This window comes from Cebus imitator, unplaced genomic scaffold (genome assembly GCF_001604975.1).
Source record: "Cebus imitator isolate Cc_AM_T3 unplaced genomic scaffold, Cebus_imitator-1.0 Scaffold195, whole genome shotgun sequence".
Lineage (NCBI taxonomy): Eukaryota > Metazoa > Chordata > Mammalia > Primates > Cebidae > Cebus > Cebus imitator.
In genome coordinates this window covers 3,426,133-3,453,954 of record NW_016107510.1, presented here as the reverse complement: position 1 = coordinate 3,453,954, position 27,822 = coordinate 3,426,133, and the positions used below count along the sequence as shown (strand labels likewise).

The 27,822-nt window shown below is 33.0% G+C and overlaps 1 protein-coding gene across 6 annotated transcripts in view; it reads left to right on the top strand.

Moving 5' to 3' along the window:
* The window catches only part of IMMP1L (inner mitochondrial membrane peptidase subunit 1), a 68,840-nt gene that overhangs the window by 8,239 nt on the left and 32,779 nt on the right, over positions 1-27,822 (top strand). For 5 of the 6 annotated variants that reach the window (XM_017547110.2, XM_017547107.2, XM_017547109.2 and 2 more), the window contains exon 2: positions 10,611-10,728. In XM_017547110.2, coding sequence (XP_017402599.1) covers positions 10,706-10,728 — 23 coding nt within the window. In that variant the 5' untranslated portion in view covers positions 10,611-10,705. Of the gene's footprint in view, positions 1-1,315; positions 1,341-10,610; positions 10,729-27,822 lie in introns of those variants that run through there. The other variant, XM_037745230.1, reaches the window with a different exon arrangement.

The following is a 27,822-nucleotide window of genomic DNA, read 5'->3' as shown; positions in this document are numbered from 1 at the left end:
CCCAGTAAAACTTTATTTGCTGGGCCGGGCGCGGTGGCTCAAGCCTGTAATCCCAGCACTTTGGGAGGCCGAGGCAGGTGGATCACGAGGTCAAGAGATCGAGACCATCCTGGTCAACATGGTGAAACCCCGTCTCTACTAAAAATACAAAAAATTAGCTGGGCATGGTGGCGTGTGCCTGTAATCCCAGCTACTCATGAGGCTGAGGCAGGAGAATTGCCTGAGCCCAGGAGGCGGAGGTTGCGGTGAGCCGAGATTGCGCCATTGCACTCCAGCCTGGGTAACGAGCGAAACTCCGTCTCAAAAAAAAAAAAAAAAAAAAAAAACTTTATTTGCTGAAACAGAGTCTGCTGAATTTGACCCATGGGCCCTCGTTTGGCAACCTCTGCTCTAGATCTAAAGAAAAAAGTGTCTACAGCTCTATGTATTTTTATTTCGTTTGCCCTGTGTTCCCTGAGTCCTTTCAAGACCCGCCTTTGGTGGGGTAGGGGTGGGAGAGCAGGGGGAGAGAGAGAGAGAGAGAGTGTGTATGTGTCTGTTTCTTTTGTGTGTGCGTGTATGTGGAATAGATTTCTGGAGGGGAGAGAGGAGTGACTTTTCCTGAAAGTTTAGGAACATTACACTCCTTTGGATTGTTCCTCTTTGACTTTTTCTCCGCCTTTTCTGTTTTTTTTGTGAATGGGAGGAGGTGATGGCATATGTTTTATGTTTGTATTCCATTCTTTTAATTCTCTGCCTCTCCTTTTACAGATGCAATATTTTTTCAGTATCTCTGCCAACGTTAAATAGATTTCCTTTCCTTTTTTTTCTCCCTGAATTACCTCTGATTTCTCTAGGGTTGCTTATTCAGATTAGTTATTTTCATTATGGATCTTATTTCTTATGCTTGTGGTTTCCTTAAATGTAGGCTATTTATTCATGTTCATAAATAAAGGAAGAGTTGAATAATATAGATAACTGGAGTAGATTTTCTCTTTGTTTTTCCAACAAATCTTAAGCTTAAATGGAAAAAAATAGTGTGACCAATTTTCTTGTGGGTTGGTAGGACTTAATGTATTGGTGTGCCTTAATTTATTGGTGCGCTTTGCTTCAAAGTGCATAATTAAGGAACAAGGACACTGACCCAGTCCTTCTCTAATAGCCAAATAAAGATGTCCCATACTGGCTCTCCAACCTCCATACTGAGACACCAAATTCTTCTCAGGCAGATCATACCTTTTTTACTTATTTATTTATTTTAGCCTCCAGAACTGCTGATTTCGCCCTGAACCTCTTTGGAGCCACAGGATGAAACGTCCCATCTTCTTGAAGCATTTTTGTGTGTTTCTGCTTGACTAGAGGTGGGCATACATTTTCTGGGACCAGATAGTAAATATTTTAGGTTTTGCAGGTAATACGATCTCTTAACTCTGCCATGGGAAAGTAGCCGGAGATAGCATTAACAAATGAGCATGGCTGTGTTTTAATAACACTTGGTGTACACTGAAATTTGAATTTTGTGTAGTTTTCACATGTTAGAAAATATGCTGCTTCTTTATTCTTTCAGCCATTTAAAAATGCAAAAGCATGTGATGGGCTGGGAGATTTGCCCTGTGAACCATACTTTGCCAGCTATGTCTTGACTGTTATTCACTCCGTTCTTTTCAACCTATCACTATGGTTTTTTATATGCTTGGTCTTCCAGAAATCCTTCAAAATCTCTAGTATGTTGATACCTTTCACTCCTTTTCTCAGTGTTTATTTCTATTTATTTTTTAAAATGTACTATCATTTCAGTGCAGTTTTTGGAGAGAGTAGCAGTAAATCTGTCTACTGTTTTGAACCACAGTCCCATTTAGGCATGATATTTGAAACAAAAGGCACATGGTAGAGCTGAAATGTTAAGTATCTTCTTTAGTATCTTCTTCAGTATCTGCACTTCTCTATCCATGGATGTACTGGTAATTAAGTATACTAAGTAATGTTTTTATTGAATGCTTATTGTAGTTTCTGGAATGTTTTGAATGCTTTATATGAATGATGTCACATAAAGATAAGTAACTTGTTCTATCTAGGTCAGAAAGCTTGTAAGTAGAAGTTCTAGGATTCACAATAGAGTTAGGCTGTCTGTCTCCAGAATTCATACTCTTATCCACTATTTTCCACTTCAGCCCAAATACAGCCTTAGTTTCCTCCTCAAGGCAGCTGTATATGTAGCCAGTTTATGAATATTAACATAAAACATGAAGCATATTTGCCCTGATAAAATGGGTATGTATTTATAGTGATTAAAAGGGTGAGGAAAAGTGATGAGAAAGTGATTGAGGTAGTAAGTGGAACATAGGTAGCTGGGAGGTAAAAGATTTTGAGTTTCATAAGACCTGTTTTAATCTTGTAAAAAAAAAATTAGAACGCTTTGTTTCTCCAGGACATAGAAATTTCACTTTCAACTGAGATTAAAGAGCTTTATAACAGTGTTATCCAGTGCTGAAACAGATTCCTTTGTAATAAAATATTTGCTTCTTAAAATCTTTAGAATTTTCTAGTTTTGCTTTTTGTATTTTTTATTCCCCAAAGTGAAAGGTTTAAAGAATAACATTAAAGGTCATTTGGTATTACAATTTTTCAATTAGTCAAAATGAAAAATTTGAAAATAATTTTGTAGTCTATTTGGTATTCTAAGGTTGAATTTTTTTAAAAAAATAAAGCAAATTATGTTTTTTCTACTAACATTTCCTGAATCAACCCACATGAAAATTAATAGATTATGATCATATATGATGATGATTTTTCCCTCACTAAGCATTAGAATATGTTCACTTTACTGCTTATCAGTAGCCCAGCTTCGATTGTCTAATTGAAGTATTAGTGTCCATGTCTGCTCCCTAAACTGGCTAAAGGTCTTGAGCTTTTTACAAAATTTTTTTTTAATGTGTGATAAAAATATACATAACATAAAGTTAATCACTTTCATCATTTTTAAGTATACAAATAAGTGACATTCAGAATACTTACTATGTTGTGTAATCATTGCCACTATTTCCAAAACTTTTTCATCATTCGAAAAAGAAATATTCTACCCAACAAACAGTAACTTGTTATTCTCCTTTGTTTCAACCCCTGATAACCTGTATTCTACTCTCTATGAATTTGCCAACTTACTATAAGCACCTCATATAAGTGGAATCATACAATATTCTTTTGTTAATACTTGCATAATTTTTACTTAGCATAATGTTTTTCAGAGTTCATGTATTTTGTATCATGTATGGGAACTTCATTTTTTTATGGCTGAATAATCTATTGCAGATGCTCTTTGACTTACAATGGAGTTATGTCCTGATTAGCCCATTTTAAGTTGAAAATACCATAAGTTGAAAATGCATTTAATACCCTGATAAACCCATTATGAGGTTGAAAGATCATAAGCGAAACCATTGTTAAATAAAGGACCATCTGTACGTGTGTGTGTGTGTGTGTGTATGTGTATATATATATAATATATGCAATCTTATATATATGATTATATGTTATATAAGATTATTATATATAAGGTTGCATATGTAAATTATAACATATATATAAGATCACACACACACACACACACACACACACACACACACACCCCACAGTTTGTTTATCCATTCATCTGTTGATAGACTCCATGGTTGTTTTTACCTTTGGCTATTGTAGATAGTGCTACAGTGAACATTGGCATACAAGTATATTTGAATCTCTGGTTTCATCTCCTTTGGGTGTACACATTACAGTGGAATTGCTGTATTATATGGAAATTCTATGATTAACTTTTTAAGGTCCCACCAACCTGTTTTCCACATTGGCTGTACCATTTTGCATCCCCGCCATTAGTGCACAAGGGTTACAGTTTCACCACATCCTTACCAACATTTGTTATTTATTTATTTATTTTTTTATAATAGTCATCCTAATGCATATGATGTAATATCTTATTGTGGTTTTGATTTGCATTTCCCTAATGACTAGGGATGTTTAACATCTTTTCATGTGCTTATTGGCCATTTGTATGCCTTGTCTGGAGAGATGCCTTTTGAAAACCTTTGCCGATTTTGAATTGAGTAATGGCTTTGTTTTGTTTTTTGGGGTTGTTGTTGAGTTATATATTTTTTATATATTCTGGACCTTGACCCTTAATTAGATATGTGATATGCAAATACTTTCACCCTGTGATGGTATTTTTTGATGCTCAAAAGGTTTTAATTTGAGGAAGTCCAGTTCATATATTTTTATTTCTTTTGTGGCCTCTTTTTGTTGCTGTATCCAATGAATCATGGCCAATCAAGATTTATATAGTTTTAGCTCTTACATTTAGGTTTCTGATCTATTTTGAGTTAATTTTATATGGTGTAAGACAAAAGCTCAACTTCATTTTTTTTATGTTGATAACTAGTTTTCTCAATGCCATGTGTTGAAAAGACTGCCTTTCCACCATTGAATGGTCTTGCTACCCTTGTCAAAAATCATTTGGCCATTTATGTCAACATTATTTCTGTGCTGTTTATTCTATTTTAATGGTTTATAGATCTGTCATTACGCCAGGACTACATTCTTTTGATTATTACAACTTTGTACTAAATTTTGTCTCAGGGCTTAATAATAACAACACTTGAAACCACTGTGTGTAAGTCCTTCTGCCATGACTTTAAGTTTCCTGAGGGCTTCCCAGCCCTGTAGAACTGTAAGTCAATTAAACCCCTTTTTTGAAAAAAAATAAATAAATAAATTACCCAGTCTCAGGCAGTTGTTTATGCATGCCTGAGACTGGCCTGAGAATGAACTAATATAGTAAATTGGTACTGAGGGAGTGGGGTGCTGCTGTATGAATACCTGAAAATGTGGAAGCGACTTTGGAACTGGGTAACAGGCGGAGGTTGGAACAGTTTGGAGGGCTCAGAAGAAGACAGGAAAATGTAGGAAAGTTTGGAACTTCCCAGAGACTTGTTGAATGGCTTTGATCAAAATGCTGATAGTGATATGGATAATTAAGTCCAGGCTGAGGTGGCCTCAGGTGGAGATGAGCAACTTATTAGGAACTGGAGCAAAGGTAACTCTTGCTATGCTTTGGCAAAGAGACCGGTGACATTTTGCCTGACTATGCCATAGAAAAAACCATTTTCCGGGGAGAAATTCAAGACAGCTACAGAAATTTGCATATTTAACGAAGCCCAGTGTTAATCACCAAGACAATGGGGAAAATGCCTCCAGGAAATGTCGGAGACCTTCACAGCAGTCCCTTCCATTACAGGCTGCTAGGAGGAAAAAATGGTTTTCTAGGCAGGGCCTCGAGTTCCCCCTGTTCTGTGCAGTCCTGAGGCATGGTGTCCTGCATCCCAGTTGTGTCAGCTTCAGCGATGGCTTAAAGAGGCAAGGGTGCAGCTCGGGCCATTGCTTCAGAGGGTGCAGGCCCCAAGCCTTGGTGACTTCCACGTGGTGTTGGGCCTGTGGGTGCACAGAAGTCAAGAATTGAGATGTGGGAATCTCCTCATAGATTTCATAGGATGTATGGAAATGCCTAGATGTCTAAGCAGAAGTCTACTGTAGGGGCAGAGCCCTCACGGAAAACCTCTGCTAGAGCAATGTGGAAGGGAAATGTGGAGTTGAAGCCCCCAAATACTCCCCACTGGGGCACTGCCTAGTGGAGCTGTGAGAAGAGGGCCTTGGTCTTCCACATCCCAGAATGGTAGATCCACTGACAGCTTGCGCCGTGCACATGAAAAAGCTGCAGACACTCAAAGCCAGCCCATGAAAGCAGGCAGGAGGGGGCTGTAGCATGCAAAGCCATAGAGGCAGAGTTGCCCAAGGCCTTGGAAACCCACCTCTTGCATCAGTGTGACCTGGATGTAAGATGTGAAGTCAGAGGAGATCCTTTTGGAACGTTAAGGTTTAAAGGCTTCCCTATTGGATTTTGGACTTGCATGGGTCCCATAGCCTCCTTTTTTTTTTGCCAATTTCTCCCATTTGGAATGGATGTATTTACCCAATGCTTGTACCCTTCTTGTATCTAGGAAGTAACTAACTTGCTTTTGATTTTATAGGCTTATAGGTGGAAGGGACTTGCTTTGTCTCAGATGAGACTTTGGACTTGGACTTTTGGGTTAATTCTAGAGTGAGCTAACATTCAAGGGAACTATTAGAAAGGCATGATTGTGTTTTGAAATGTGAGGACATGAAATTTTGGTGGGGTTAGGGGTGAAATGATGTGGTTTGACTATTCCCCCACCCAAATGTCATCTTAAATTGTAGTGTCCATAATCCCCACATATTAGGTGAGGGAACTGGTAGGAGGTAATTGAATCATGGGGGTGGTTACCCCCATACTGTTCTCATTATAGTGAGTGAGTTCTCATGAGATCTGATAGTTTTATAAGGGGCTTTCCCCTCTTTGCTTGGCACTTCTCCTTCTTGTCACCATGTGAAGAAGGACATGTTTGCTTCTCCTTCTACCATGATTGTAAGTTTCCTGAGGCTTCCCCATTCCTGCAGAACTGTGAGTCAATTAAACCTCTTTTCTTTATCGATTACCCAGTCTTGGGTATTTCTTTACAGCAGTGTGAGAACAGAGTAATACAATTATTTTGGCTTTCCAGGGTCCCTTAATATTTTTTATAGAAAAACTACAGGCATGCATGATCTCACTTGTGTTTCACTTTATCAAATTTTGAAGATATTACATTTTTTACAGATTGAAGATTTGTGACAACCCTGAAATGAACAAGTCTGTTGGTCCTATTTTTCCAACCATGCATGCTCACTTTGTGTGTCTGTGTCACATTTTGATAATTCTTGCAATATTTCAATATTTCAAACTTTTTCATCATTATTATATCTGCAATGGTTATCTGTGATCAGGGTATTTGATGTTGTTATTGTAATTATTTTGAGTACCAGAAACTGTGCCCTCATAAGATGGTTAACCTAATAAATGTGTGCATGTTGACTGTTCTATCAACCAGCTATTCTCCCATCTGTCCTTCCCTGGCCTCCCTATTTACTTCCTATTCACTTCATTGTGTTACTGAGACATAGTAATATTGAAATTAGGATAATTAACCATACAGTGGTCTTTAAGTGTTCAAGTGAAAGAAAGCATTGCATATTTGTCACCTTAAATAAAAAGCTAGAAAACAATTAAGCTTACTGAGGAAGGCCTGTTGAAAGCTGAGACAAGCCATGAGGTAGGCCTCTTGCAAACAGTTAAGCTATGAATGCAGTGGAAAAATTCATGAACTAATGAATGATAAGAAAGAGAAACAATCTTATTGCTGATATGGAGAAAGTTTTAGTTGTCTGGATAGTTCAAATCAGCCACAACATTCCTTCAAGTCAAAGCCCAATCAAGAGTAAGATCCTGTTTCTTTTCAATTCTGTGAAGGCTGAGAGGTGAGGAAGCTGCAGAAGAACATTTGGAAGATAGCAGAGGTTGTATTAATGAGGTTTAAGGTAAGAGACCATAACATAAAAGTGTATGGTGAGCTGTAGCAAGTTATCTATATCTAGTCAAGATAGTTGATATAGGTGGGTACATGAAATAACAAATTTTCAGTGTAGATGAAACAGCCTTCTGTTAGAAGAAGATCTATCTAGAACTTTTCATAGCTGGAGAGAAGTCAATGCCTAGCTTTGAAGCTTTACAGGACAGGCTCACTCTCCTAAGAGGATAATGGAAACTGGTGACTTTAAGTTGAAGCCAGCGCTCATTTACCATTATGAAAATCCCAAGGCCCTTAAGAATTACACTAAATCTACTCTGCCTGTTCTCTATAGACAGAACAACAAAGTCTGGGTGACAGCACATCTGTTTATAGCATGGTTTACTAAATATTTAATGTGGGTCTCCCATGTATGTTTAGAGGATCTCTACCATTATAAGAGAATTCTTCAAAGATCCTTTCTGGATAACCTCATTTCTGTTCCTATCCTCTGCTGAAAAGATTGATTGGACCTGTTAGTCACACACCTAATCTCTTCAGAAAAGGATTTTCAGCCACGTCCTTGGTCCTTCTCCAGAGCATGCTTTATCATCTTTTACAATTTAGATAGGTTAAGAATTTTCCAAATCATAGACTTTTCTTTGCTTAACAATTTCTTCCTCAGTTTATTTCTTTTTTCTCACATTTTACTGTAAGCAGCTAGGAGAAAACAGTGTACACTTTAACACTTTGCTTGGAAATCTCCTCAGCTGCATATTCAAGTTAATTGCTTACCAAGTTCTAATTTTCGCCATATAGAAGAACACATTTCAGTCAAGTTTTCTGCCACTTTACAATGAGGACTGCTTTTTCTTTCCAGTATAATGTTCTTCATTTCCTTCTTGAGACTTCATCAGAAACCTTTAATGTTCCTGTTTCTACCAACATTCTGTTCACGATAATATATGTATTCTTTAAGGTAATAGAAGCTTTCTTTACCTCTTTTCCTTCTGAGCCCTCAGCAGAATTCTCTTAAGATTTCTTTTTCTACCAAAAATGTCTTCAAGGCAATCTAGGCTTTTTCTATTTTTAGGTATCTATTGCAGCAGCACTCCATTTTTTAGTATGAAAATCTATGTGAGTTCTCTAAAATTACCATAACAAATGAACAAAATCTTGTTGGCTTAACATACAGAGATTAATTTTCTCACAATTTTGGAGGTCAAAAACACGAAGTCAGGTGTCAGCAGTGCCATGTTTATTTTTCCAAATAAGATCATATTCTGAGGTTCCAGGTGAACATGAATTTCGGTAGGGGAGGCAGGAAGGGTGAACATTTCTCAACTTACTATAGTCTCTTTTTAGGTAATTATATTATAAATGATATTATATAATCTATGTACAAATTCTAAAAATTTCAAGTCTTGTAAGTAATTATGACATTATTTTACAGCATATTAATACCTTTAATGTTAATACTTATACCTGTATTAGAGAGTGCTGAACGGGAAGATCACTTTTCTTCTTAGACTTTATAATATATATTAGAAGTAGGGGGTTATTTAATGTACTTTGGCTTTTTCATGTGGATATTGCACATTACATGTACACACATATGAATAAATTACACTAAAATTCTATTGATTTAGAGAAGTTGATTACTCAATATTTATTCACATCAATGTAGTAAGATCCTAAGTTACCTAAATTAACTCTTTATTAGAAAGTGGTTGTCTCCAGTTTTTTATAACGGGTGTGTGAGATTAAATTTCCTTGAAATTTTCATGTTTCAAGATAGAATTTAAAGCAAGTTCTTTAATTAAATAACTCAGAGGAAAATTGTTATGAATAACACATAATTTAAGTATATTTACTTGTGTCTTCCAATTATGTGAGAGTTTTAAGATTGTTAAGATCAAGCATGGTGCTTGTAGGTGAATGAAAGGATATATTTAAACAGACTATTGTTATAGGAGAAAACTCATTTTTAAAGGTACTGGGATAAAAGAAAAGAAGTGGTAGGGTCATAAAGAGAGGAGATTGAATTAAACATTTGGATTAATACAGAAATGCATTACAAAAGAGAAGGAGGATAGATTAGCAGAAATGAGGAGTTATCAGAAAAGTGAAATGTGTAAAGGCAAAGGCAAGAGATAGGATAAGAAGACTAAGGAGAGCAAAAGATGGTAAGTAATACAATTAATAGTTGACTGCTAAAGACTAGTAGATTAATATATCAGAGTTTCTTTCAGCTTCAGTCAAATTAATTGTAATTATTAGAGTGTAATCATATTTCTTGTATCATTCGCCCAAGTCAAACTGCTTGTGTCATTTTGCCAGAAAATAGGAACCATTTTACATATTCGTTAAATTTCAAGTAAATGTTATATTATTTATATATTAATAACATATTGATATGTGATATTGTATATGTAATTATATATATTTAATAGTGAATATGCACATATTATCTTGTTTTAAAGGCAAAAATTTGCTTTTCCTGGTAGACACTGAAAGGTCACATGCAAACCCACTAAAAGCAAACTTTAACATTTCAAATGAAAATAAATTTTTTTTCTCAGTCATAAGAACTGACCTAAAATTTTTATAGTTGACAGTGAGGCAGGTTTTGACATCCAAGTCAGTATCAAAAATATTGTTTTGCTTTTGTCATATAACTGGTCATGAGGTTTTTTTACAGTATCACCACATTCCTCATATTCAGTGCATATCTAATTAGTCTTATATCACCAGCATTGCAATCTGCTTTTCTACTCCTTTTTTTCCTTTAAAATTAACCTCAGTTATTCATGGTAACCTGTAGAAGTTAATGTTTGTATCCTGTCTATATCTCACTTTAGAAGAGTTTAATGAACTGTTGATGGTTGCTTTGTCAGCTCATTTAACTCTTGGACCATAGTTCTTTCTAGGTTGATATCATATAATCTATTAGCTATTACTTTCTTCTTTGACCTAAATTCTCTGGTGGATAAAGGACATTAATACCCTTTTTTTAAGTTATTTTTTCCAAAGTGTGATCAAATTCCTGAATTCAAGATCTCATTGACCCATTAAGGGGAAGATGCACCTTTGCAATTATTGTTCAGTCATAGTATATGCTAATTCAATTCAATATGGTTGAAAAAAGCTTTTACCTAATATAATTTTGATTTCCTGCTTTAGGATTCCTGAAATCATGGATCACCCACGTATGCTTTGAGACGTGCTTCATTTTTTTTTTTTTTTTCTGGAAGCCCTGCGACTTCCCTAAAAATTGAATGAATTATAGAACAGATTTACGGTAAGTGAGCTTTTCCCTCCTTTTTTGTCTGTCGGTTTCATGTTCAACTTAACACTTATGACTGTTGTAATACTGCTCCCTGCTGGACACAATGTAATTTTGTAAAGTTGGCATTTAATAGATGGGCAAATAACTAGTTTGTTGGACCCACTAAGGAAGGGGATCCTTGGCTGCATTCACAAAAACCAATAGTATTCAACAAAAGCAATATTATTATAAAGGTGCTATACCATTGCCATCATATTGTTACCTGGAGCCTGATGAAAGTACTGATAGTCTTGTTTCAAAATTTCATTGTCTGCATCCTGTTGAGCAGTATCTAAAAGTTGTAGTAACTGTACACATTGAAGGATGCTTCTAGGTGGTGGACTTTGAGGATTTTGTAAATCGTGTGGTTTTTTGGTAATGTAGATTAATTTACTATTATTATCTCTTCCGTAGTAATTTCCATTCCCTTTACTTTTGTTTTTCCAAAGAAAATATAAAGATTGCCCCAGTGTAATTTACATTAGACATTGTATATCTATGCTGTAATCCAGCTATCATGTTTTCTAGTACTCACAGTGTGGATTTCATCTGTAGAGTCTGTGACCTACCAGTCATGGACCTTCATGTTGTGTGCATACACAGGTGCTCCCAGAATTATTTTTAAATGTGTGAAAATTAAAAGTGTGTTTCTTCCTACCTTAGAACTATTGTATTTTTTGGAATGCAGCATGCCTCAAATTATTACCTGCATTATCATTTGGAATTTTTTTTTTAAATAAGCATACATTTTCTTGAAAAGAAGGAAGAGTGACAGAAACAACATGGAGCTGCTAAGCCAAGATGTAGCAGGATAACTGATCTTATATTATTTAAAGGCCTGGTATTTTTTTGTAGCCATTGAGTAAGCCTCTGAAATCTACTTTTAATTAGGATTGTGAAGAATTAGGCATAGTAACTGATTTCTTTATTATTAAAATATTGCAATAAAAATTAGAAATGTAGAGCAAGGAAATTGTTGATAGCAGAAAGAAGTCCTTCCTTTTTTATAAAAATATATTAACGTTATTTTAGAAAGTATATAATTATAACTTTTTGTTATAAAATGTAGTGATACAGTAATGTAAGGGTATAACAATGAATAATTATAAATTAAACATATAGCAAACATCTATGTAACCACAGAGTTTTACTGGCATCCCAGAAACCCTTGATATACTCTTTTTTTTCTTTAGAGGTAACTAGTATCATGACATTTATGGTAATTATTTATACAACTTTCAATATAATTTTGTCACTTTACATGTATTCCCAAGCAATATATTTACTTTTTTGCCTCTTTTTTATGGAATTGTATATTCTTTCTTCCTTTACTCAGCATTATGTTTTGAAGAGTTATCCATATAGTTATTTGTAGTTTTACTTCATTCATTTTCGTTACTCTATACTATCCCTTTGAATTAAATGTGCCCGAATTTATTCATCCATTCTACTGTTAGTAGATCATTGTGTTGATTTTAGTATTTGATGACATTGCTGAGAATGCTTTTTAAAAAATATCCTGGTTACATATCATGTGTTTTTGTATTTTTAATCTGTCAGGTGAGTAATTTATTTTGGCTAGAAAATATTTAATTCAGTATCACAGGGTATTGATTATAGTGATATTTTAAGTGAGTTAAGATGACTACATGAAAAATTTGTTATATCCTGACAGTAACAATATTAAATGTTAGGGAAGATTCTAAAATGATTATCATTTCTTTTATTGTAGGCCTTATATATATAGTAAAATGACATATAGTAGTTTGAGATAGTTTAAATATAGAGTACATACAGATAGATCTAGTTACAGCATTGATGTAGATACAGGACCTAATGCAGTCATCTGTTTGTTTCACTTTGTTAGCACACTCATTCTATTTAGTAACATGTTATGCCTTCTATAACTCCTTCACTTTTCTGATGAAGAAACTAAGGAGGACTAGAGAGATAGAGTCACTTGAACACGCTCATGTAGAAAATTGAAGCTAGGAAACCAGACTAACATATCTACTTTGGCAGTTACAACTTAAAGTAAAATGAAATCAGGACATTTTCTTGAGTGAAAATTTACCTACATAACTTGCAGAAAAAATCAGATATTCTTTTGACTGTTGACTAAAAAACTGACTTAGTGTAGAAGGTTGCATGTCTGTGCCAAGGAAAAATCATTAAAAAAAAAAAAAAAAAAAAAACGGGGAAAAAAAGTTGCTGCCTAAAGCCCCCATAATGTTATTTTACATTATCACAGTTCATCTTTTAAGGACCAACCACTGTATATTCTGATTTTAACTGAGACATTTTACTTTGAGCATTCGTTAGAAAAATGAACATCATTGTTTTCTTAAACAGAATACATTTTAAATTTTTTTAATGGCTCTGAGTTATTGTGAACATCAGTCATTTTATAGAATTAAAATAAAGTGATTTCCTCAGTATTGTATGCTATGTTGGACTGTTTTCTTCTAAATTATCCTAGCCTGATAAGCTTTTATGTTCTTAGAGCCACTGTGATGTGTTTTCTCATTGGTTTTATTTTACATTTCTTAGGTAATTCTTTTTGTTGTCAGTGCATTCTGTTTGACTCATATTTAAAATCAACGCATTTGCCTAACATTATGTATTACTTATGTCAGAGCTTAAGTATGGCTCTGTCACATCTGCTGACTATAAGAGCAGAGAATTTGTGCTAGCATTTTAAAATTCATTTTAGTATCAGCAACTAGTTTAGCCACTTTGTTTTTACAGGATATTGAGATCTCAGACTGATTTCTGTCTGGCTGATTTCTGTCTGATAAATATGCAACATAGGTTGCCTATCTTTATTTGGGGAATAAAAATGATCATTTACATGTTTTCTAGCAAAACAGTGGGCTATTGAAACTGATTTACTTAAGGATGATATCAGATAGGAAGTTCAGTGGACTTAAGTGTTTGTTTTCTAATTATTAAATATTTGATAGGATAGACATTGAAATAAAAACACATTAGATGATACTGCCTATTAAAAATGGTGATCGTAAAGATTAGATCACTTTTGAAATTATGGCTTAAAAATATAATACAAGTAACATAGATTTGACTTCATGAAAACATTTAAGTGTTTTAGGAAAACATTCATTTAGAAGTAAAATGCGTTTGACTTCTTATCCATTTATAAAGTACTGAATGTGAAGTTTTTCAAAAACTGGAGTAGGGAATATATTTGTTTTTAGAACACAGGAAGTATTGGAAAGACAAATAGTTGCTATCCCAGCACATTTAGGCATTAATATGCTGATTTACTGAGTTGATGTGAGGTTTGTTTTTAAATTTGAAAATTTATTTGCTTTTAAATTTACTAAGTCAACAAATTTTACATTTGCATCTGGGAAAAAATTAACCAAGAGCTTTATGGAATTTATTGCAGTGAGCATATCTTTTGAAATTGCCTCATGAACAAAGTATTTTAGAGGCCTGAAGAGACTTTTTTCAGGATAAATCTGAGATGTATATGTTGTGGAAGTGCAAAACGATTCAACTCCTGTGAAATACAAATTGTTAATTTCTAGAAAAAGACCAATGCATTTACCTCATCTCAGTACCAGTTTTGGGAATTTATTACAGAAATTCTTGTGTATACTTACTAAATAACATGTACAGGAGTTTTCATTGTAGCTTTTTGTGTGGTAGCAAAAGATTGGAAATCCATTGGTGTCTATTGGTAAGGTGTTGGTTGAAAGAACTAAGACATAACTATACAATGAAATACTCTACAGCTGTTAAAAAAAAGAGAATTTTTTCTATATGCAAATTTGGAAAGTTTTTCACATACTGTTGTTATTTGGAAAAAGCAGAATTCAAAACATAATGTATACTAAACCATTTTTGTGTGTAAATTGGGAGGGGAGTAAAACCATATATTCATATTTGCTTATTTTTACATTAAGAAATCTGGAGATGTATACAAAATCTAAATCTTTGTGGGGATTAAGAAGAAAACAAGGAAAATAGGACTTTTACTATATATCTTTTAAATTCATTTTAACTTTTGAATATGTTAATATGTTAGTGGTTGAAAATAGTTTTATTTGTAAATCAAATGAGACTAAAAGAAAGGGGTAAGCCTGTTATATTTATTGTAAACTTAGCTATTTTGTATTCTATTTTCCCTAGAGGCTGGCAGATAGTAAGCAGTGAATAAATAAATACTTGTTATACAAATGAAACAATGAACTAAAATAATCTTTGGATGATCTTTCCTAGCTTATCTCTTAAAGCATCTTTTCAATATTAGAAAAAAGTATTATAAATCATATATTGATTCTAGCATAGAAACAAGGGAAATATTTAAGTGATAGATATGAGATGTATAGTTTATTATCAGATTGTCATGAGGCTTTATTTAATTTGTATGGCATTGATATTAAAGAGTAAATTATATTTTCTAAAATTTCACTGAAAAATTAAAATGAAAGTTTTCAAGGAATTGCTATTAAATAATATACATTCATGATTAACCAACTAAACCTTATGCATTTGGGAGCAAGAACGAAAACAGCAAGCATATATTTTGTATACTGCCTTATCTTCTGTACCATTTTAGTTTCCTACATATAAGGGCAAATTTTCAGTCCTGAGACTATTTTAAAAGCTCTGTTATAATAGCAGTATCAGTTACTCCCAACAGGAACACTAGATATCTCTGAATACATGATTGGAATCACGGGAAGATAATAGGGTGAATGACTGTTATAAATGTCTTCCATTTATAAACATCCAAGAAGTTAGCTATTTAGTTGAAAATTTGGTTACTCAAATAGATATGGTAAGAACCCTCAGTTTTCTCCCTTAGATTATATACATGTCAGTTTCTAAATTTCTTATGACAAGGATTTTGACTACCTTTGTATATCTGTGTGTTTTTATGTAAAAGTGCCTTCTTTAAAGAAAGCTACACATACAGAAAAGTGCACACATTGTAAGCAGATAGCTTAAAATATACCAATATAGTCAACACCCAGATAAAGTCGAAGAACATTATTAGCACTCCAGAAGACACCTTCATGCTCCCTTCCAGTCACTGTGTCTCCTCCCCAACAAGGAGAATCACTGCCTTAACTTTTAATAGCAGAGATTCATTTTTCTTATTTTTGTATTATATATAGAAAATTAAACAGTATAATTTTTTGTGTCTGATTTCCTTTATTCAACATTGTGTCTTAAGATTTATCCACATAGTTGTAGTTTGTTTTTATTGCTGCATGTAGTTGTGAATATGTAACTGTTATTTATCCATTCTATTAGTGAACATTTGCATAGTTTGTATATAATGAGATTATGAACATTCTGGTACATATTTCTTGAGTTATATATCTACACATTTCTTTTGGTGATATATCTAGGAGCAAAATTACTGGATTAGCAGTATGTATATGTTCAGCTTTAAGCAACAATGCCAAACAGTTTTCTAAAATGTTTGTATCAGGTTATATTTATAGTTGTGAGAGAGTTCTAGTTGCTCCACGTTTCCAACACTTGTTTTTTTACCACCATCTTTTTCATTTTTCCAATTCTGGTGTGTATAAAGTAGTAATCCCTAATGATTTTACTTTATATTTCCTCAATGATTAATGAAGTTGAGTGCTTTTTTATATGTATATTGGCTGTTTGGTTATTTTCTTCTGTGAAGTTCCTGTACACTTCTTTGGCCCACTTTTCTGTTAGCCTATCTGTCTTTTCCTTTGATTTGTAGGAGTTCTTTATATATTCAAAATATGAGTCCTTCATTGACGATAGGTATTGCAACCAATCCTTCTTCTATGAGTTTGTATTTTCGCTCTGTTAATAGTGCTTTTAATGAACAGAAGTTTATCTCTTTAAAGTAATCTGGTTTATCATGTATGTTTAGTCCTTTTTAATTTTTGTTTAAGTAAAACTTATCTGCTTCAAGAATGTTTTATCTTTTTAGTTTTTCTCTAAAAGTATTTTTGCTTTACCTTTTGGATTTAAAACTTTAGTCTGTATTTCCACATTATGCAGTTTTGCAGTGTTTTTGGACTCTGTATCTGGAGACAGAAAAATGAGGTGGATTTGGGCCAATGACCGTAATAATGTACTTGCTACAAAATACTTCCTTAAGAAAACAGAGTGTTTATTCATGTTCACTTTATATGCAGTTTTAATATACTACTGTATTTGTTAGCTTGCCTTTAAGGAGAGTCTACCAGAGTATGAAGGGAGGAATTTTGGGGTGAAGAGGTAAATGTTATGATTTTCAATGGTTTAAACAATGATAGTATTCATAAATATGATGAAATATGTAGTTTTGTAAAACAACCCCCATTACTTCATTTGGGCATAATCTGTTAAAGCTTAGGATTTTAAATATACCTTTTTTTTTTAATTGAGGGAAAAATTAGGTTTTAACTTTTGTTACCAAATAAAATAAAATGCTAGCTATTTGAAAATTATTTTTATAAAGTTCTTTTATTGAGTAAGATTTATTGTGCAAGTTATGAACATTTATGAGGTCTTCATTTTTATTGTTCAAAAATGCTTTCACTATATGTTCTGATTATGGGCTATAATATTGTAGAAAAGTGTTTTTGCATACCCTGATATTTTAGTTTTTATCTTGCCCATAATGTATATTATTAACTTCATGATTGTGTTACTTAATTTTATATTTCTATTTCATAATGAAAGTAGCTGCCTATTTAGAAGTGTTTTTTTTTTTGTATCCCATTACAGTGCTGAAATTAAAGAAAAGTGATTGTAGTAACTCTTCACTAAGCATTTAGATATTTTTCACTTGTCAATTGCATTTTTTAATTTAAAGCATCAAATTAAGTATTATTTTATCCTGGCTTTTATTTTAATTCATGCATTTAAAAACCGAAATTCAGATAAGAGATAGTTTGAAAATAAATTCAGTATATTATTTATGAGTGGAGCAACACATTAGCATTGGGTTCACAATAGATCATATCGCTTTATTCCATCTTACAAGCTTAGCAGCACAAACAGAATAATCAACATATTATTTGGCTGTCATCTGCTGAACAGAAACCAGGGATCACAAGGAGGTTTTCCCTAGCTGTGGTGATGGCCTTTTTGTTCCAAACCCCCATCTGGGAGGGCCATGGTGTGTTATCATATGGAACGCGGGGTTTTCTGTAATCTGCTTAGCTGCACGGCAGTTTGAATCTTCATTCCATGTTTGTGTAATTTATAATTTTAATGAGACCATGGCTCTTGTGGGCTTTGAAATATATTAAAAGCTCTTTTGTGCATATGCTTTTGTTCTTGCTTAATAGGCTCAGTGTATTTAAAACTGATGAATTTTTATTCATGAATTTGGATGTCTGGAGATTAACTCAGACTGCATATCATTGCACTCATCTATTGATGGTTAGAAAGTTTTTTTGTTATTATTATTTTGCTTTTGTGTGTGTGTATGTGTAATTTCTGTGTGATACTTGTAACCAGAAAAGGAATAAACCTACATAATTGCAAAAGGCTAAAAATAGTAGCATGACTAGGTCATTAAAAAATTGATTTAAATTTTATTCATCTTATTGATATATTTCAATTTCATCTTTAGCCTCAGCATTTCAGATAGGTATTATAAGGGGATAATTATGAAAAAACAACGTTTAAAATGAGTTAGTACCTTAAGAACACATATTTATATTAAAATCATATTCCAGTGTGTGACAAAGATAGACTTTGTGTTTTAGTTGTATCAGTTGTCTGGTCATTCTAAATGAATAATTACCTTTCTTGAATTAAATTATTTTCAGTTTTATTTCTATAAAACCCTTTTTATTAAAGGATTTTTAAAGGAATTTTATCGATGATATGATGAAAAGACTAATAGAAAACAGCCTACTAATAATTTATAATGTTGATCTTTTTATTTTGTGAATATTCTGAAGTATACTAAATGCCTCAAATCTCTGTAGTTATTACTTAAATGTATTTTAAAAATTTGAATATAAATGGTTGTAATGACACCATAGATAAAAGTTTATTCCTTTCTAGATCCAGACATGTTTTTTGAAGTTGCTATCTATTGAGCTCAGTGAGGGAGTAACACAGACCTCACTAGTCTTTTATGAAATTGCTCGAGACAATTTTTTTAAAAACCTGCATTTATTGGACTAAAGCATTTTGTAACTACATCACATCATTCTTTTTTTATACGTTGATGGTTAGCAGTTTGGCAGGTCTTCTCTTCTCCCACCACTGTCCTTAAACTGAAAATATAAAATAGAAGCTAAAATGATAGGATTTTATACTTTCTATACTAAGCTTATCTACCAGATTTGACACTGGAATGTTTGTTCTTCCATAGTTAACCCTCTGCTTCAGTATTTTTATTAGTTGCATAATTTCATTTGGCTTAGGAACATATTATTGAAAATATAAGACCTGCTAAAGTGGTGCTTTCCATTAGAAATATAATATGAATCACATATGTATTTATTTAACTATATCCAAAATATTATATTTCAATATGTAATCAATATAAGCATTAACAAAATACTTTCCCTTTTTTGTATTAAGTCTTCTAAGTCCAATGTGTATTTAATACTTATAGTACATCTCAATTTGGACTAGTCATCTTTCAAGAGGCCACATAAGGCTAGTCCCTTATTAGATAGTATAGTTCTAAAGTATTACACGATTATAACAAAATATCATAACAAAAATATGTAATTTTTACCTATCTCATTATTTTTCTAGTAATATCCTAGTCAAGGTAACCAAAGAATATTCATATGCTATGTAGTCATAATTACATAAAGTTTTTTTTATAGCACTGATACCATTGGCTTATGTCTTTCTGTGTGATACATAAAGTCTAATTGTGTCACCTGACTTCTGAGTACCTATCAGACATTATACAGATATGTTTAAAGAGATTGTGATGATGAGTCAATAATGACTAATATAATAAATGTGGAGTGTTCCTCAAAACTTGTGGGCAAATCGAACCTCTCAAGTAAACCATATTATAAGTACACCAAGGAGCTTAGTTTTACAAGATTCCATGTCAAATCTTAGTACTTTTTTAAATATAAAGCTTACAATGTCCTCTCTTCATATCCATGGAGTTATTCTGGACAGGTGTTTTTGTAAATGTATATGAATCTCTGTTTTCATATACATTTGCTGAGATAAGCTGGTATAGCTGTCAATGTCATGGGTGGAAGACACTGATTATAAAATAACATTTTCTAAATTTCTCTAGGATTCTATGCATTTGAAATGTTATGTACATATTTAAATGTGAGGAGAGATTTCTTCACTGATAACTATTTTAAAAACTTATAGTTAAGAATGATAAAACCTTGAATTATAATTGATTTGAATTGATTCAAATATTTTAAAGTATCGTTATAAAATGATCAAGGAACTTTATATTAAATACTGTAGTCATATATATTTTATTTAAAATGGTCACATATAATTGACCTTACTCAAGTATGATTTAGAGAAAACTATATTTATGAAATCTCTAAGTTTTTCACATTATCTAAATTTTGAGGGATATGACCTAATTTTATGTAATATCATTTTTAGTTATTAGTCAATGCCTGCTGTATTCGTTGACTCACTCACATTTTTATTGACTACTCCCTGTGACTCCTGCATTTAAAGTGTTGGCACAAAATGTTAAACTATTCTTTAAACAATACCTCTAGTTTCTTGGAGATGATAAATCTGTCCATTGATTTCCTAATTTTATTATGTACACAGTCAATTGTAATCCAAGATTACAGCAAACAAGATGTTAATTTCTAGACATAATCTATGTACATTTCAATTACAGAGCATGATTGTTATAGAAGCACAGAATAAAAAGGAATAACATTTGTGCTATCCTCACAGGAGCTGTCAATAAAAGATGTAATAGGGGATTTAGGAATCTGGAAATGGCCAACTAATTTATGTGAATCTATTTTATTTCAGCTAGAAAGACCAAGCTCTTTTTCGTCTGCACTGCATATTGCAGAGCACAGGCTGTCTATACAAAACCAGGCGGCTGCATATGGATAGTCCCTTGATATCATTCACTTGCTGTGTAATCTTATTATGCAAAGTTCTAATCTTCACCTAGAATGAATGCCTCTGGGTCAGAATATAGTCATATCAGGGTTTTTGAGGTCATGTTTTGTGATCCTTAGCTTATTCTTCTAAGTAGGACTGGGATTTAAAGGGTATTCCCCAGATACTAGCAGAGATAGACAGCAGAACCTGCTGCCTTTTTGGAAGACAAGACCAACATGAGGTCCCTGGTAGGATTAAGCTTGATTTGTAGCTGTAGGATTTTTTAACAGATGTATTATTGGACAGGGAATAGGGGGCCACCAGCACAGCAAAATTGAATCACGACTGACGTTCTCAGGGAGTTTGCTGCCTGCTAAAACAGCAGCTGCATGTGGATTTGACTTCTTTCAGGTGAAGCGACTTCCAGTCATTTGGAAAGGATGGGATGAAAAGGAACCTTGGTGATAATTTTGATGTCTGCAAGATTTAGTACCAGTGTAATGGGATTATCGGTAACACCTTCACTGCAGAAAAAGCCACCTGGCGCTATAACTGGCAGCAACTGAGAACTAATCCTTTCCCATCTCTTGGATGTCATTCATGAAGCTCAAAGCTATTTCTACCCTGCTAACTGTGATTAATTTTATAAACAACAACAAAAAAAAAATCAGGTGATCAAGGCAAAGAATATGCTCTTTATTATTTATAATATATAACCTTATTTTAAGCTATATGACTTAAAAATTATGCAAGACATATACAAACTGTAAGCTATATGATTCAAAATTTATTAAACTATTCAAATAGAAAAGTTGATTACTGATATCTTGGTTTTTTTAGTTGAATGACAGATTACTCTTGGTAGCAATTCATATTTGAGATCAAATATTAAATACTTTTATATTCTTTTGGCTATAGCGTTACTATGAAATTAATCAAAATGTCTAGATATAAGGAATTGAAATAATTTGTTTTGTCATGTTTTACCTGTTTTTGACTGCTTCAGTTGCTACTGATGAAATGTTTTTGATAAATAAACAATATAAAATATATAGACATCTGTATTTTTTATAATGGAGGTAATGCTAGCTGAAACTGCTAATGAAAGGGCTTTTGGTGAAAGTATATGATTTTGGTATATAAAAGTATAGAGTAAATATGAATATTGAATAACTTATTTTTAAAAATCGGTGGTTCTTAGGTAACTTTTCCTTTAGATGAGGGTTTAGGTGTTTGCTTTAAAAATCAGTGCATTAGTTAATGGATTTTTTTTAGCTTTTATTTCATCTAAAAACTTTATCAAGTACTTTGGTTAGAGGTGTTAATTATTTTAATATTTTTCTCTAACACGATCCAGTATAGACTGAGAGAAAACGAAGTGAAATTATCCCATCAGTCACCCAAACAGTATGCCAAGACTAGAAAAGATAATTAGTGTTGTCAGTGTTGTGATCTTAGAGTACTTAATTTTAAAATATTTATTCATAGAACTTGATTTTTATCTCATAGATTTTTTGTTTAGTAGCTTTGTCTTTAAAAAAAATAAATTATACAGCCTCAGTCTAAATGTTTTTAAACTTTAAAATTTTAACTAAATGTGACTAATTTCTTGAAATTATAAAAATAATGAAAATATCAATTTTGTACCTGATGTACACCATTAATGTACTACCACCTCTGTTTATATATAGTACCCTTATTATTTTCTATATAAGGTCTTTACTAGAAAAGTCAGCAAATATAATAAATTTATACAGAGTTCACGGGTTTGGTTTAATTGGTTCTAACCTATCATATTTCAAATTGTGTTTCATAACTTTTACCACATTTTAAATGAATGAATGTTCAGAAAGCTTGCCAGTATTTCTAGTGAACTGCATTATGTTACTTTAAAAAGGACGACTTTTGCCTTGTATTTGTATTTTTGCTGTTTGAAAAAAATTTTATTTTATGATGAAAGAGCTACCCATGAAATAAATGGACTGAAATATTTTTCTTATTTGTATAATAAAATCACTTATTTTAAATCTAAAATATTTGGTTTATGTGTAATTTCACGTTACTTTGCCAGGTAGGCTATTACCTCAGCATAATTTTCTGTGGTAGTTTATAATATTATATATTTATTTTTTAAGGTAGCTTTTGCATTCAAAACAGGATTTGTCTGGAAGCTTTTATTAAACCTGGTCAGTATTTACTTTCTCACCTTTCATTCAGGTATTTACTGAACAGCCCTTGAGAGTTAGTATTTTTTCCTTATCCATTCTGGGTGTCATTCTGATTTGATTAGAGATGGTTATTTTCTTTTGAAAGTCCCAAATAAACTCATCTGAAGTAAATTCAACATAAAACATATAAGATTTTCTCAATGTTATATATTCTTTTCATAAAAATATAGATTATTTGAATTTTAATATCTGTTGATAACTTATAAGAAATTTGGCTTATCTTAAAATGCTAGATACTAAGTTAATTTGTAGCAGAAGCAACTCATGATGTCAGTAAGACTTAAGGGAAGTATTTTTGGAGATAAGAGAGTGGGATATAGGATGAAATGAGAAGACATTTTTTAGAAAGAATGATAAATTCGGTGTAACAAAAGAATGGGATGGGCCTGGGCATGGTGGCATCTGCCTCTGGTCCCCAGACACTCGGGAGGCTGTAGGGGAGGATTCTCCGGGCCCAGGAGTTGGAGGCTACAGTGAGCTGTGATGGTGCCATATGCACCCCAGTCGAAGGGACACAGGGAGACTGTCTTAAAAAGAAAAAGAGTAGGATAAGAATCATATGATTTTTTGATTATTTAAGAGATAAACTTTTTTTTCTTTGTTGGTAATTTATAAAACTTATGTCTCTAAGAGCCATTCATGAACTGTGGCATGGTGAGGGTTAGCCTATGATAATGCTAAGTGATATTCTTTTTAAATTAATATTATTCCTCTGTTGTTCATACAACTGCTATATTGTTTTGAAATAGATCATTTAGTATTTGGGGGATTATTGGTGAATAAATGTGGTTGTTTTGGTATTTTACTTTTTGGAAGGTGATGCTTTGTTATATTAAAATGATCAACTTCTTATCCTTTTTATAAACATAAGGTGAGTTTCGATTTGGGTTATATGTGAAAATGTGAACTTCAGAAAATACCACTGGAGTAATGAAATACTTTAAAATATTAGCATTATAATGTTTACTTGATGAAAATTTATAGAATTATCCCAAAGTTAACATTCACTTTAAGGGTAATGAATGGATAAATTTTGTCAACTCTCTGAAAATATTGAGTATGTGTCATTGCTCTTAAAGGACAGGATAAAGTCCTTTACTGGACTTTCTTCCTGGAGCTTATTAAAACCATAGACTCTGCAGCTGTGTTCCCAGAGAGTCTCATTCATTAGCTCTGTGATGCAGGATGAGAATCATAGGAATCGCAGAGAGCCTGGGAATTTGGATTTTTAGTTTTTAATTTTGGTTGATATTAGGTTTCCATGTTATTTTGATGCTGCAGTCACATTTGAAGCAGTATTCACTGCTTTGAACTTTAAAGTAATGGCAGTTATTTCCTCTGCTAATGAAACAAAATAAACAGGTTTGGTGTTTTTTTCTAAATTTTTTTGAGACTGGGTCTTGCTCTGCTGCCCAGGCTGGAGTACAATGGTAAGATCATGGCCCACCACAGCCTTAACCTGCTGGGCTCAAGTAATATTTATTGAATGAATGAAGTCACCCTTTTTTTCCCAACTCTTTGTTTCTTAGAAGTTTTATTCTACAAAAAAAGTAGTGCAATATACATTTATATACACTTCACTTGGATTTAACAATGAGCATTTGCCACATTAGCTTTCTGTCTTCCTCCATATATAATATATGCGTATGTGTGTATATATGTGTGTATCAATTTGTCTTCATCTCTCTGTATACATGATTATTAGCAGAAGTGAACCATATGAAAGGAAGTTGCAGTCATAGCATTTTTCTCAAAATAATTCCATGTTTATCTCCTATGAACAAGATCATTCTCCTGCATACTATGATATTGTTAAGAAATTTAACACTGAAACAGTGATATGTTTTTATGTACAATATTCATATTTACCCAGTTGTCCCCATGTCTTTTATAGCTTTCTGTTTTCTTTTCCTCTGGGATCCAATTCAAGATTTCATATTGTATTTGGTTGTCATGGCCTTCTATTTTCTTGTAGTTGAAAACAATACTCTTAGTATGATTTTTCCTTTCATTAAATTTATAATTTTTAAGTGTTTGAGCTGGCTATCAAATGTCTGCAATATGAATGTGTCTTTATTGTTCATGATTGGATTTAGGTTACACATTTTTGGCAACAATAGCACACAGATGATGATGTACTTGTCATTCCATTGGCAAGAGGCTACGTGATATCAGTATGCTACTAAATTTGGTTATTTAGTTAAGATATTATTTGCCAGATCTTCCCATTGTAAAGATACGTTGTTACCTTTGTAAAAAAAATTATCTACTTTGATACTTTTCAGATATCCTGTTGATCAACAATATTTCACCCAGTGTATTATAATATGTATTAATGGCCCTTGTCTGAATCAATTATTACATTGGTGATAATTTTATCATTCCTTTTACATTTATTAGCTGTCATGTTTTGGTAAAGAACTTTCCCTGTCCCCAACATGTGCATCTTTTTAAAATTTTCATTTTTAATTTAATGTATTATTTTTTACTGTTGTTATTCTTAGGCTCATATTGTCCCAAATTTGGTCATTGGATGGTTCCTTTGTTTCCATCAGTCTTTGAGCACTGACTGTTCTGGTCTGGTGGAGAATGATACTTAGAAACTAAAAATGTGGGCACTAAGTGTGCTGATAATTACTGCAGTGTCCTTTGCTTCCTACATGGCCTTTTCAAAGTGGATAGAGCTAGGATGACATATGTTTTATAGGCAGTCAGACAAATATATACGTTTATTTATTTAAATACATTTGTTTTGATAACTCAAGTTCATTCTTAATCTCCCATTCTGTATTTATTGCTTCTTTTTCTCACAGTGAGAGACCTAATACTCAACAACTTAAATGTTTGCTCACTTTTACTATCTGAAGTATACATACTACAAGTAACAACAAACCTACTAAGATACATTCTAGATTCGCTTCCATTTTTTTCTTTTATGTTTAGTTAGTATGTAATAATTGTATGTATTAATGGGATACAGTGATTTTGTTACATGTAAGCAGTGTATAATGATCAAATCAGGGTAATTAGCATATCCATCACCTCAAATACTTATCATTTCTTTATGTTGTGAACATGAAAGATCTTCTTGTAGCTTTCTGAAAATATGCAATATATTAACCAGGCATGGTAGCTCATACCTGTAATCCCAGCACTTTAGGAAGCTGAGGTAGCTGGATCATGAGGTCAGGAGTTTGAGACCAACCTTGCCAACATGGTGAAACCCTGTCTCTACTAAAAATACAAAAAATTAGCCAGGTGTGGTGATGCATGCCTGTAATCCCAGCTACTCAGGAGACTTAGACAGGAGTATCGCTTGAACCCCAGGAGGCAGTGATTGCCGTGAGCAGAGATCAAACCATTGCACACTAGCCTGGGCAACAGAGCAAGACTCTGTCTCAAGAAAAAAAAAGAAAATATACAATAAATTATGGCTAACTGTATTCACCCAACAGTGCTACAGAAGGCAGGAACTCATTTCTCCTATCTAGCTGTAATTTTGTATCCGTTAACCAATTTCTCATTTCCCCTCCTACCTCCCGTTTCAAGCCTCTGATACCCATAATTCTACACTATATTTCCATAGGCTCGATTTTTTTTTAAGCACCCACAGATGAGTGAGAACATAAGGTATTTTTCTTACCGTGCCAGATTTATTTCTCTTAACATAATGTGCCCCAGGGTAATTCATGTTGCTTTGAATGACAGGATTCCATTCTCTTTGTGGCTGAATAGTATTCCATTGTGTATATATAGCATGTTTTATTTATCCATTCATCTGTTGATGGACATTTTGGTTGATTTTGTGTCTTAGCTGTTGTGAATAGTAGCTAAGCTGCAATAAACATGGGGATGCAGGTATCCCTTTGATATACTGATTTCCTTTCTTTTGGAATAATGTCCAGTAGTGGGATTGCTGGAATTATTTTCTGGTTCTGCTTTGAGTTTTTAAAGAAACCTCCACACTGTTTTCCATAGTGATTGTACTAATTTATATTCCTACAAACAGGGTGTATGAATTTTCTTTTCTCTGCATTTTTGCCAGCACTTACTTTGTCTTTTTTGATAATGATCAGTCTAACTGGGGTAAGATGATATCTGATTGTGGTTTTGACTTGCATCTCCCTGAAGATAGTGACGTTGAGCTCTCTCTCTATATAGATTTGTTGGCCATTTGTATGTTTTCTTTTGAAAAATGTCTATTCAGATCATTTGCCCACTTTTTAATTGGGTTATTTGGGTTTTTTGCTGTTGTTTGAGTTCCTTGTATATTCTGGATATTAGTTCATGTCAGATGCATAGTTTGCAAATATTTTCTTCCATTCAACATGTTGTCTCTTTATTTTTATTGCTGTGCAAAAAGCTTTTCAGTTTAAGTCCCATTTGCATATTTTTGTTTTTTCTTGCCTGTTCTTTTGATTTCTTAGCCATAAAATCTTTGCCTAGATCAATGTCTTCAAGTGTTTCCCCTATAGTATTATAGTTTGGTCTTATAAATAAGTCTGTAATTTATTTTAAGTTGATTTTTATATATGGTGAGAGATATGGGGACTAGTTTTGTCCTTCTGCATGTGGATATCCAAATATTCTAGCACGTTTATTGAAGAGATATTCTTTCTCCAGTGTATGTTCCTGGCACCTTGTCAAAAATCAGTTGGCTCTAAAAGCCTGGATTTATTTCTGAGTTCTCTATTCTGTCCCATTGGTCTGTTTTCATACCAATACCATGTTGTTTTGGTTATTATAACTTTGTAGTGTATTTTAAAGTCAGGTACTGTAATAACTCCAGCTTTATTCATTT